Source organism: Lygodium microphyllum, chromosome 7 (assembly GCF_053477565.2).
Source record: "Lygodium microphyllum isolate KBCC chromosome 7, Lygodium_microphyllum_v1.1.10, whole genome shotgun sequence".
Classification (NCBI taxonomy): Eukaryota; Viridiplantae; Streptophyta; class Polypodiopsida; order Schizaeales; family Lygodiaceae; genus Lygodium; species Lygodium microphyllum.
Genome location: NC_141141.1, coordinates 61,705,156 through 61,718,341, shown reverse-complemented (window position 1 = coordinate 61,718,341; position 13,186 = coordinate 61,705,156). Strand labels below are relative to the sequence as shown.

Below are 13,186 nucleotides of genomic sequence, written 5' to 3'. Positions count from 1 at the left end.
TTGAAATGCACATTTCTTTGCATAGGAAAGTCACATGAAGATTTTGATACCGTTTTTGCGATGTAAACGGAAAAAGATTTCATATGACACCCATATTGGGGGGGTCCCTAAAATTTAGGAGTCTCGAATTAGCCTAAAAATGCTAGTTCTAAAAAATAGGGATGTCATTCTAAAAATAGTAAATTCTGTACTCTGACTGTGCTTACTAAATTTGGTTGTTTCTATTCTTGACAGTATTCAGCCCAAACAGGAAGGCCATAGAGAAAAGACAAGTGTCAAGACACTTGTCACACAAGTTTCCAAGTGTCCCACCACTTGTCATATCTCATGACATGTGGCTGGACACTTGTCTTGTGCTACTCCACTTTCCCCTTTTGTACTAGCTCTTCCCTCTCCTATAAATAAGAGCTCGCTTTTATTCATTCAGCATCATTTTTCTTTGCTGTAAACTCATGTACAGCATCCACAGATAGCCAAAAACTGGCCCCATCCATCCCCATCATCATCCCCTACTTCTCCATTATCAAATTCCTCCATATTCCCTCTTCTATCAGTGTTGTTTTACATGACAGCAAGCCTGTAAATTCATTACAGCACCTCCTTCTCGAGCTCTTTCTTCCATTTTAGCAACAAGAAGCAAGCCCTATTCATGTATTGCTGTTCAATGATGGAGAAAGGCAGATTTTCCCTCTTTCTTCTCTCATACTGTAAAGAAATCAATTCTTATCATTGCATAATAGATAATGCATGTGTGTTTGTACATCTTTGCATGATCTTGTGAGAGTGAGAATTACTTCTCCTCACTCTCAGGTTGATTGTAACTGAGCTCTTTCCTAAGGGACTTGGGTTGAGCAGAAATACATTCCTTCGGGGGGGGGGAGGGGAAGCTTTGCCCATCTTCAACCCTCAATCTTGTCTCCATTACTTTTACATTTTCATGGCTGTAATTTTGTGAGTAATTTTCATTTTCAGCTTTAAGTGTTTATTCTCTTTTATATTAAATCTCGAAAACAAGTGAATATCATAATTGTTAAGCATACTACGTTGTTCGGGGCGTTTACATACATTCACTAATTCGTGTACTCTCAGAAGGTACATTAGGCCAAGCTATCCTCTGGCCTAGTTTTATTAGCAACGTGTACTAATGCTTTGGGTTGGGTGGTGCAAAATGAGCTGTGAACAAAGGTAAAATCAATAGGATTTAGTTACTTGATGATTCTCAAATGGTGCTGAATTTATTTATTGATGACACTAACATATTGTGAAAAATGATGGGACATCAATTAAAAACGTATGGAACTGCTTGAATACCTTATGTATGGCCTTTGGCTCTAGGATAAATCATAACAAAACATGTATGAGGAGTCTAATCAAGCTTCCACCCCCTTTCTTGGTTGATCGATCAAGGCTACAAAATCACCACCACAACAACAACAACAACAATCAACAACCCAAATCACCACCAGCAACAACAATCACGCAAACAAAGAAGAAGAAGAAGAAGAAGCTTGTTTTTTGGTACGAATTCGTAGGGTACGGTACGGTACGAACCGTATAGTACGAACCAGTACGTACTGCATACGAGTGCAACTATGCTTTGAATAATACCCAAAAGCAAAGTCCTGGTACACATTTGTACATCTTGTTTGAGTTTGGGTCCCCCTGTAAGGGTCCTCCAAATAGCAGGCTGGAATATCTACTTCAACAACTAGGCAACCCATGAAATCTGTGATATGCAAATCACACTTTGAGATCAAGAGACTTGCTGCCCTGCATAACATACTTGCAAATCATGCATCCTTGAGTTGGATAAGCAGTTGCTATCCTTGAGTTTGTAAGCAAAGGATCATATTGACATTTCAGTTGTGTTTACAAAAGAGAACATGCATTTTTCAGAGTGCTCAAAAAAGAGGTAAAAGACTTATAATAGTTTCTTGATGAGTTTAATGTGAAAAAAGCAAGAAATACAAGTTATAGAGTGGAAAAAATTGAAGTAAGAAGGAAATGGAGGAAGAGGAAGCAAGCTGAATTTCTGGAATGCAAGATGATATTCAAGGGTTGTGAACATATCAAAACCCTAGAGTGGCCACCCTTTTCTTTTCTTAAAAACATGTGCAAACACAAAGTAATTGGAGTTAGGTGGAAAGACGTATACAAGGATAAAAATGCACCTACACAAACAAGTTGAATCCACTAATTGTAGTCAGGTAGAAAAGACCTGCACAAGGACAGAAATAAGGGGAAATGCATCAAAGCAATGCATGTAACCTAAGTGCTATAGAAAGATTCAATTTGCAAAACTGAAATGGGTTAAACAGACAGGGCTAGGATGCCGAAATGGACTGCTGGAAACATCAGTAAACTCTCTAGGATGTGTGCTCGAGCAAGGATAGAGAGATGCTCCAAATTCCTCAACTTCTTTAGAAGAAAGCTTGCTATATCAGGTCTGTACACAGCAGCAGCTGAAGCAGAGAACCTTAATTACAAGGTCACAGTTGATAAAGACAGTTGAAAGATGATAATTTCTGTTGTGTTTTTGCTTTTGTGGGTGTTAAAAATTGACACGAGTTGGCTGTTAACAGTTCAAAAACAGATCTCTTCGTTGAGAGAAAAAAGTTGAACTTCAAACTTGAATTGATGAGTGGCACACTTAGATACATATTCCATGAAGAAATCCTTCTTTATTTTGAACTTTAAATTGCCTTTTTCACCCTTCCAGAAAAGGATTTTGAGAAATTTGTAGAAGGGACATGCCATGAGTTAGCTGAGGCAAATCAGCCAACAGCTGTTCGTTTGATAGGTCCATATGGCAGGTTGTGCCATGTGGCATATGGAGCTTACATTCTCTAAGTTGACTGCTCTTATCGTGATTGGGAGGACATTGCATTTTAGTGTTTTCTTCCACTGATATGGGACTAACACTCTAAACATTCTCCTTATCAGCTCCACTTGAGTGGACCAATGCCAGATTACTTGAGAAGATACTCTGCAGAGCCACATTCGTTGAAAATTCTCATGTATTTGTCCATCGGTTTTGGGTCTCATCATCTACGCTGGCTTCATCATTTTGCCATTCAAGGGAGTATCTTGACTTGAATTAAAGAAATAACTTCCACCGTACATGTAGGGAGTATACCTTGAGCATGGAATAAGGAATTAACTTCCAGCTTGCATTTTGGTGTGGGTGCATGCATGCACACACATAATGCATGCCACAGTTGGTTTCTTTCTTTCATGGAACGGTTCTCATTAAAAAATGTCTTTGTATTATCACTCTCACACGTGTTCCTACACATGCTTTCTTGTGCAAGCACATAAAAATCATATTCAGTGTTTCCTAAAGTTTGCAGCATGAAATGGAATTTCTAAGGCAAGGAGTTGAAAGGTGTTATGCACCACAGGTAAATGCTCATGAATTTGATTCTTGTTGTTAGCAGGCTGATCTTATAGTGAGGGAAGATGATGAAATTGCCAAGCAACTCCAGAAGTCTCATATAGATTTGAAGGATCAGGTTTTGACTGTGTTAATAATCGACTTTCTAAGGCAACTGAAAACAAAATAGTAAAGACTTGAGTTGCAATTCTATCATCACTTATAGAGACTATTATGGGCTTGTTGTACAGATACATGCAAATAAAGAGCGCTTGACATCCTTGGAAATAGTGGTTTCAAGAAGCAGAGCTGCTGAAGAAAGGTAAGGTGTTTTTTGGCCTTTAGAAGGCTGTCAAGACCATAAAAGTTACGGACTAATTTTACTTAAGAAGCAAGCTCGCTCAAAAAAATGCGTGCTTTAATGCTCATTCTATACATGCTTTAAGGTTGGAAAATAAAAATTTCTTTGCCTGGCTGATCCACAACTTCTTATCTGCAGGGAAAGAGAGAGACTGGCCATGTCAAAACTAGTTGAGATTGCATTCACCAAACGAGTGGTATCATCCTTGTCTTGTATTATCAGATTTGGTTATGAACGAGCTGTTTCACACTCTCTCAGCAGCTTTTGTTTGCTTTTCTTTTGTAGCTGTATTTAGGACTTGAGTAGGCTAGGTGAAGTACAAAGAAATGAAAACGTTAGGTAATGACTTATACTTTCAGAAACAGTTGCAGGATTTTGTTAGCTGTTTAAATGAAAAATGCAGGTGCTTAGCTCCAACTTGAGTTAGCTTTAAATTGTGACATACAAGTATGCCATGAAGAATGAAGTGGCCTTTGAATTGGACAGTGCTTTTGACTCATAAGCAAAGGTGATCCAGCTTTATGATCACCTTGTCAGGAGCTGTAATTCAATATCTATATTGTGTTTCTGGTTTGCAGGGTTGCCGTGGTGGTGTTGTAGGGGTTCCTGGGATCAAAAGTTCCGCGTCAAAGGGTGCAAGAGCTGCTGCTTTAACATTTGCAAAACGAGCACTGGCAAGGTGGAGACATTTTACAGAGACTGGAGAAAGCTGCTTCACTGATCCTGTCCTTCGAAACAACCTTTTCTGCATTGTGCCAGAAAATGGAGAAGCCAAATCTTTAACAATCATGGGTGAAATTCAAGGAGTTGGAATCAATTTGCTGGGCTCTTCAAAGTTGAAGCCAGCAGGTTTGTTTTTCTATACTATATTTTTATCTTAAAAGGGTGCTTGCTTGAGTGTGTTGCGATAACAAGAGTGGCAACATATGTTACTCAAAAAGAAATCTGGAGAATACAAGTTTCAACATCAGGGCAGGAGCAGAAAAAGTAAAAGGCTTTTATGAAAGCTGGAGAGCACAAGGAATCTCAAGAAAGTCTCTGGAAAAAGGGGTAAGAAGCCAAGATGGGGGGTTATAGATCTAGGAGAGGCTGGTATCACACACTGTAACGAATGGACTATGCAGCCCAGTAAACAGGGGCACCTACAAATGCCAGCAGTTCTGATGCCAATGATCCCAAAGAGTGTGAATGATTGTTTTACCAAGATAACAGCTACTGGTCCCAGATCATGTTGATGAAGGCATACCGCCTTGAAAGGCTGCCATTGGTCTTCCGAACCTCCAGAGTCCCATGCAGTTGGTATCATCTGAGCCTTGTAGGGAAAGGCTCAAAGTAATGCAGCCCGCACTTGGCTCAGCCTGTTCAACAACCTTGCAGACTCCTGGCTGCACCACCTGTAGGCTGTACCTCAGTCTAAAGATGGTGCCTCAGGATCTCTAAGCATTGCATGGGGCACCTGGTACATGTGCTGCACCTGTGCAAGCTAGCTGGGCATAGTGAGACCCACTGTGAGCCACCAGCAAAAGGCTCAATGATACTGTTCCCTGTGTCTAGTTTAAAGGCCTTCACCCATCTCTTTATGTAAGCAAAAGCCTCCCCATGTTCACATTGTAAGTGAAGAACCTGGTAGGCCAGCCCTCTCCAATGGGGCACCACTTCTAATGATCATGTTCTTCTTCCACTCCCACACTTCTGTCCACAGGTCAGAAGGATGACAAACTTCACTCCAAAAGAGTCTCAAAGCCAGTGTAGGTTCCAAGAGTGCCTGAGAGGAGGATTTGGCTTACCAAATCAAGGTGATAGTAGAAGAAAACTATGGTGTTAAGTAAGCTTCCGTAGGTTGTTGAGGATTTGGCTGCAGCCATTGATGGTAATAGGGAGCATCAATCTCCTGTTGGCAATTGTCATGACCGTGGTCAACCCTGACACCTGTCATGCGCTCTTGATTAGCAGAACTGTAGGTATCCTTTCTTTTTCTTGAAGTGATCTAACAGGATTGGTATACTAGGCTGCCCATAGAACATGAAAACACCCTCCTAGACATTGCCCACCAGCTGTTCTATTGTTTTGTTCAAACTGGTAGGCTGCATGCGAAACTTCCTGTGAAAGCCCTGCCAAAATCTCACAAAGAAGGTTGCAAAGGAAGTTGAAGAGGGGATAGAATTGTCAAGGTGGTGGTTTAAGACCATCTCGGGGATGGCTTTCACCACCTGCCTAGTTGAGTATGTCAGCCCTACAGTCTCTCCTAAAGGTGAAGCTATCAGGTTTACTTCCTAAATTGAGTGCTTGCATCAAGGTTTACCCAGCAGGGCTTGCCTTTGAATTCTGGATCAATGATTTCTAACCTGATCTTGGATCTAAGTCAATGACCATCTATCAAGCTACGTTCGTCTGAGTCCTTGGCTCTATTGGATCAGCACCAGAGAAAGTTCTGGAACAGGCAGGGCAGCTATGAAGTTTACTATGCCAGCCTGTCGCTAGAGCATCCTAGTTGACCACTAGGGTCTTGGCCCCCTAGCAGGTATGGTTGGGCAATGGGCCATGGTCACTTTAGCTAATGAAGTCTAAAACTGGCAATGCATTGCTGAAGCGGATATCTAAGCCAACCTGAAATCCCAAATTTGGGCTATTTTCTCTCTACCCAATTGTTCTAACCCAGTTGGGGGACTCAGATTTGTGCTAGCATCTAGGCCTGTGAGGATATCAGTTGACTTGACCTTCAAAGCTAGCAGAGACCTCTTCCATAGCTTGTTTATTAGAGAATGAGGTATCATATGTCTCATCATATTCACCTTGGTTTTGAGCAGGACCTGCTTCTCTTGCTGATCTAGTTTCTTGCTCATGTTGTTGCTGTTGTACATGCGTGATGATAATTCAATCTTAAGTTTGGCATTTTAACCCCCTTGCTCAATTTGAAAGGCTTCGTACTCAATTAAGCTTGAACTTCCTGTTTGTTTGCATGAAGAGCCATTCCATCTGCATAATTAGAATCTAGGAGCTCTGCTCTTCTGGTGATAAAGAACATGCAAGCCCCAGAGCCCTATGGAACAAGTCTGAAGGAACAGGAGGAGGAAGTACAGAGCTAGGGCGACTATGTGACTGCTGATGATGGACTTCTTCTTTCATTTACCTCATTGTTAATTTACCTAGACAAATCTGAAATCCTGCTGATCCATTGCAGAAGGAAGCCCATGACCACTCCCAAAAGTCCCAGATCACACTTCATAGGCCTCCTTGAAGTCCAAGAGCAGTCAGGACCATCATCTGCTGACCATTAAGCTGTGCACACTGGCTTCAAAGAAAGTGAAGGTGTCTTTCCTGAACAAACCCTGTCTGTACATCATATACCATTTCTCAGTGTAGACCCTGTAGTCTGCTGCTAATGAATTTGCCAATGCCTCATAGGCAACTAAGAGAAGGTGATGGAAAGCTATTGACTAGCCCTTCTCAAACAGTGATAAACAGGCTTTGGACAGCCCATCCATTCTGGGGCACGTCAACCCCTCCTCCGAGGCTGCAAGATCTTATTGTAAAGATATGCTACAGTTTGTGGGAGAAAACACAGAATGCACGAACAAGACTAAAACTCGATAACTCAGACAAATAGAGAAGACACACTAGGGGAATGGCTCACCCCAATATTTGGCAAACTATGAACAAGCTAGTCATGAGCCGCCTTCCAATGGTACTCGTAGTTGAGGTGGCTGAACCAAGCCCCTTGCCCCTGGCATGACACCTGCTTCGTCTTGCCATCAAAATCCCGAAAAAAGTTTGCATCAATTCCACTATGAGGCCTATTCCATGAATTTTTCTCATTGAAAGGAGGTTGTAAGCTAGGCCTGGTACATAAAGGACCTCCAATGTATTAACATTGCTGTGTCCATCCGGAATAAGTTGCATGTGACTAGTGCCCTGTATGGGAACTGAAGAATGATCAGCAAATGGACTATGCCCATGGATCGGATGCGTGTGGGGCAATACCATCTAGAGTCATATGGCAGAAAGTGCCACTGTCTACAATCCACTCTTGAGATTGGGGGGCCATCAACGTTGCATCGGGTGTAGAAGACTCGATAACTTCTAGATGAAAAAAAATTGGTGATAATGGAGCAGCCATTGCTCTTGTTGCATTGGAGTCCTGCATAGATTTCTTCTTCTTTGCATCCTTATTGTCCTTGTTGGGGCAGTCTTTCTTCCAAAGAGTCTTACCACACGTGCGACAAGTAGACTCGTCTTTCTTGGTTTTATCATCCTTCTCGTCATTCCCCTTCTTTTGGAAGCTTTGGTTCCCATTTAATAGTGTTAGAACACTCGAGGTGGTTAATGTGGAATAAAATGCACCAAATCCACTGGCTTTGGGGGGTGCCAGGGGGGGGGGGGCGCAACTTTGACAACAGAGTCATTGGCATATCTTCTATTGGAATCACCTTGCTGGCATTCAGAATCTGCATTTGCAATTGTATGAGCTTGTTAATGTGTTGGCACATAGAGGTGGATTTTTTTGGGTTCAAAGTCCCCATTTGAACCTCCAAAGACATTGGCTTCATAGGCGTCATTTGATTGTAAAGCTGGTCCTGATCAAATCTCATGAGCACTTGTCAAATGCTTAATGTGAGCAGTCACGACCGATGTGCATGAGAGGAAAAGGAATGAGTGAATGTAAGCATTCCACTTTTCCCAATGTGTATGCACCTTCTCCAACACCTTCTCCTCTTGAGAAAGAGTGGAAAATTTTTGACTTTTGGATGGTCAATTGCTTCAGTCACAAGCTTTGGAAGATGATAGGACTCCGAGATGGCCTCCATCATTATGCACCAAAAGCTGTAATTTTCTCCAAGCTTCTGATCGTGTTGGAGTGCTAGTAGGATGATCTTGTGGTCCATAATGTCCTAGATTTCCAAATTTGCTTCAGAAGACATTGCCATTGAATAGCTCTGCACGAAATGGGTGGCTCCCTTTGACTCTGAAAAGCCAGCCAGCTGGGACTTCTTTCGCTCATCCATGAGCAAACTTAACTGCCAGAGGTGATTAAAAACTCAAATTTTCTCCAAAAGGCTCAAAACATAGCCTTTCCCATGCTTTGACAGCAGTTCCTGCACAAATAAACAGCAAACAAGCCTCCTTTTGCGCGTGCTTTGGCTCACCTCATCCTTGACTTGATGCCCAGCCCTCCCGCTCCCGCCTATATGCTGAAAACACAGCCTTCTTGTTGTGCCGAATCCTCCTCTAGTCTATTCAAGCTTGATCAGCCCTGAACTTGATCTGGTACCATGTTAGAGTGCTGTGTTGTGGAAGCGTGTGCTTTACTGATCAAACATGCTGAACGCAAAGAGAAGAGACAGAGAGGGAAAGAAACATTAGACCACTGAGAAGAGAGCAGAACTTTGAAATGCTCAAGAAGAGACAAAATCTGAGTACAAGGCTGTGTGTACTGCTGGAACACCTCAACCTGCATACACAACAATGGATGGGAGCAGTCTGATGACAGGCTTCAAATTCTGAGAGAGAGAGAGAGAGAGAGAGAGAGAGAGAGAGAGAGAGAGAGAGATCAGTCAGCCTGTTCAGATCAGGCAGACTGGACAGGTCCTGTTGCCTGCCATGTGGCAGCAGGTCTGTTGGAGAGACCTGCCTGCCTCCTTGTGAAGGGACCCAGCCTGCTGCACACTTCCTGTCCACAGAGGGCCCTGCTGCCTGTGACTGCCCACAAAGGGACCTGCTGCCCATGCTGGTTATAGCTTGCTCAGCTGTCCACTATCCCCTGCCTGCCTGGTCCAGGAGGTGCCCATGCTAACATAAAGGAGGCTACTGTTTTACCTGTTGAGGTGCTTGTCTAGACACGATCCTTGTTTACCTCACATCTTCTTCCTGTAGATGAACATGCCAAGAATTTTGTATATAACCACAAGGCTCATGCAAGAGTGAAAGGCAAATATTTGCTGCCAGGTTGATAGCATGTTTCTCTTAAATAAGTTTATCCTGATGGTCCACCAGTCTCTGTATTCCAGATATGCTAAAAAAGAGCTGCTCTGTATGCGATCTACTTATTGGGTGAAGGTCGGTTGGGATTTTGTGGTGTTTTTTTTTTGGGGGGGGGGGGTGGGGGGGGCAGGGGGGAGTACGCTTACTGCAGTGTTTGGTGCCCACCATCTTCTATGGAACTTGATCCTTTTTAAAAACTTACACCTGGCATTGGGATAAATGTTTAGAGAGAAAAATCCAATCTTTACCCTAAGCTGATAGTAAATGTGATATCAAGCATCTGCAACAATGGATGCGGTCCGTGAATGGCAAGTATTCTTCTCAAAGGGTTGAGTTGTCCCTTCCTGTAAGCCTCTGCTCAGGAGATCATTCCAGCTGGTAACAGGCCAGCATGTCATGAGAAGGGAAATTTAGAAATTTCAGTGCCTTGAACTGTGGAGCAGTGCAATCTTTGCCTTTAGGACTCTTGTTTGGGTCACATCTTCACCCTACAGTAAAAAGCAGAAAACTAGTGGTCAAATGTATGCTGTGCAAGGAGTGGTACTGGTGATTTTCTTCTGTGCAAGGACTTGCACTGGTGCTTTTCTTTTTCCTGCTGCACATACAGTTTTCGATAATAACTACTTCTCTCTTTGGGGATGTGGATCAACAGTGTCAGATGGAAGTGGACGGCTGCTGCCTATAGTTGGCATGGACAAGGCAGATCTGGACTCCTCTGAGAGTGGCCAAGTAGCAGCCACTTCTTCAGAAAGATTTGGAGATAAGGATGACATTGCGTCTTCTCGACTTAAAGAAAGAGAAGCTTTACTGAAAGATGTGGGCAGTGTTGGTCCTGGGAACATTCTTGGTGGCACAAAGGGAAAGAGGAGCGAAAGAGAACGGGATGGTAAAAGTCAGGGTAAGGAAATTGTTGGCAGTAGTAAAGGTGTGCGACAAGCCCTTGGCACAATAAAAGGTGAGCGAAAGACAAAAACAAAGCCAAGGCAGAAGACTGCACCACTTTTGAAAGCTGTGAATGGTTTATTGGGAAAACCTTCAGAGGTGTCAAAAGATGGTGGGTCTTCTCCTGATAGGTCATTGAAACCTAAAGAGGAACTACTCAGTGGTGTTGCTGAAGTACAGCCTGAAGCTGAAGGAGCACTTGATCTCTCACACTTGCCAATTCCTAGCATGGATGAACTTGGAGGGCAGGGTCAGGATTTGGGTTCATGGCTGGATTTTGAAGATCCTGTTCTAGGGGACACAGGAGGGGATTACATGGGTCTTCATGTCCCAATGGATGACTTGGCAGACCTGGTGATGATGTGAGCTGTGACAGTCAGTACTGGATGGTGATCAGCATGACAAGTCTGCAGATGGTTGGGACAGGTGTAACCATGAAATTTATACGTGGACAGTATTCACGAAGGATTTTTCCCTGGAAAGGACCATCCGGAGAAAAAATTCCATCCCTTTACGAAGGTGTTAGCCCAAGCAGTGCACCCAAAAGAAGGCTTGTACATTACAAATTCTGGAGAGCACAGGCCTCCTTGTAACAAATTGTGAAGTTCGTCAGTCAACTATGGTATGTACATGCAAGCTCCATCTTCCTTGCCCTTTGAAGGGAGCAGCACCTGATCCAAAGCTTTTAAATGTTGGTTCAGGTGGCCGGGGGGCTTGGCACACATTCATTTCTGATCATTCATAAATGGCTACCCATCCGTCCATAAGTTGTACCCTCTGATTAATGAAGCTTCAATACAGAGTCTGCCTTGCTTGTAAGAGCACATGCTTTTTTGAAGTGCTCTTTCATCCAACTGAAAAAATGAGCCTTCTTTTGTTTGAGGTTTTCCAAAGAGACTTGGAAGTTTCACAATCAATTTACATGCCTGTCATAAGCTGTTGAACTGTTGGTGCCAAATGTTTGCAAGTGCTTTGAATAACCTTTTGGAACCACTTAGGTAAGTGCGTGCAAGCTGCTGGGTCAAAATTTTGCCATCTTCATAGTGAGCACGTCTTGGCTATACTTCATTATCTCCCACAAAGTCATGAGTTAATTCACCTGCTGCAGGTGCCAATTGCAATCGACCCTTTGCTTGTAGCTCATTCGGGGCTTTCAAACTAGGCCTTCTGGTTATGCCGATGACCTTGATAATCAATTTTAGTCTTCTGCAATTAAAGCACCAAAGTGGGAATTTAAGGCAATGCAGTGTGTATATTCTATATTCTTTCAAAACCGAAAATAGATACCGAATGTAACCATTTCATAACCATTCAAATGATAAGAAAACATTGATTCTCTATGAAGAAACCATGATTGTTATACCTTTAAAGTCATAATGGCTATCAGATTGTTATACCTTTAAAGTCATAATGGCTATCATTGGTGCACATTTACAATTTGAATATCTAGATGAAATTGCAACTTACAAGATAAAACATCCTTCAATACACGAATGAGTTGGCATACAAAGACTTTTCTACATAACATTTGTGGCAATTTTGATCTCTTACAATCAAGATGCACTATGGAAAATGTACGAATCTTTAAGCCACATACGATCCATATTTTCAGATTAAGTTGGAATTAAAGTCACACATGAAGACTTGAATGTGGATGGACTGATCTCTTGGTCTAGACTAATGGTGTTAAGCATAAGTTTTGTAATTAGCCATAAAGTGGTTGTGAGCCACAATTGGAATAACATGTGCATACAATGTAGAATTTGACGATACACTGCAATATGTATACATGTAGAAGGATAAAGTTTGAACAACTTAATTAAAAATTGACAATATGTGGCAAAGTAGGTTTCCACAACTACAAAAAATTATACATAAAACTTTTTTTGGAGCTAAAATCTTGAGAGGTCTTATCTGATTGTGACAATTTTTGTGGGTATATAGTGCAAACTCTTTTTCATCAAAATTTTAGGATAATAATAAATTTATTCAAGGTTCTTTTGTTTGGGGGTATGAAATTTCCTCCCCCTAGCACAACCGGTCTAAGTGGCAATCATAAAATTGTAAGAAAGAATATACTTAACTCATGATTCACAAGTAAGCATTAGGGGAATATGTATCCCAAAAGGGCCTTGTAAGGAATGGATTTGAAAATAGAAGCTTGGAAAAATTTCCATTCCATGGCCATCATTACATGTTATTTTGTCCCTTGGCCCCTCAATATACTTGAGATCTACCCTACTTTTTATGGAGGGCCCCATCTTGAAGGTAGTTGGCTTCCCTACTTTTTAACCTAGTTTGGCTTTTTATTTCCTCCCAAAACAAGCTTTTTTAATCCTAAAAATTATCCAACTATAGTATATGTTTAAATTTTTTACCTTTTGCCCTCTATTTTGAACTCCAAGGCCATTGAACCAAAGTTTTGCCTTGTGATTCCATCGATCAACTCTTCTTTCCTACAAAACCCCACCCTTATGGTCGCACGCTCTACTCTTTACTAAGAACATACAAGGCTATGGTCACGGTGGAAA

The 13,186-nt window shown here is 42.0% G+C and overlaps 1 protein-coding gene across 3 annotated transcripts in view; it reads left to right on the top strand.

The window, feature by feature from the left end:
* LOC148033519 (uncharacterized) overlaps positions 1-11,723 on the top strand; it is a 49,722-nt gene extending 37,999 nt beyond the window's left edge. The window contains exons 14-18 of one of the 3 annotated variants that reach the window (XM_087681470.1): positions 3,438-3,512; positions 3,625-3,695; positions 3,873-3,930; positions 4,313-4,583; positions 10,366-11,723. In XM_087681470.1, the coding sequence (XP_087537596.1) occupies positions 3,438-3,512; positions 3,625-3,695; positions 3,873-3,930; positions 4,313-4,583; positions 10,366-11,021 (1,131 nt within the window). In that variant the 3' untranslated portion in view covers positions 11,022-11,723. The remainder of the gene's footprint in view (positions 1-3,437; positions 3,513-3,624; positions 3,696-3,872; positions 3,931-4,312; positions 4,584-10,365) is intronic. The other 2 variants (XM_087681469.1, XM_087681468.1) reach the window with 2 other exon arrangements.
* The last annotated feature ends 1,463 nt before the right edge of the window (positions 11,724-13,186 follow it).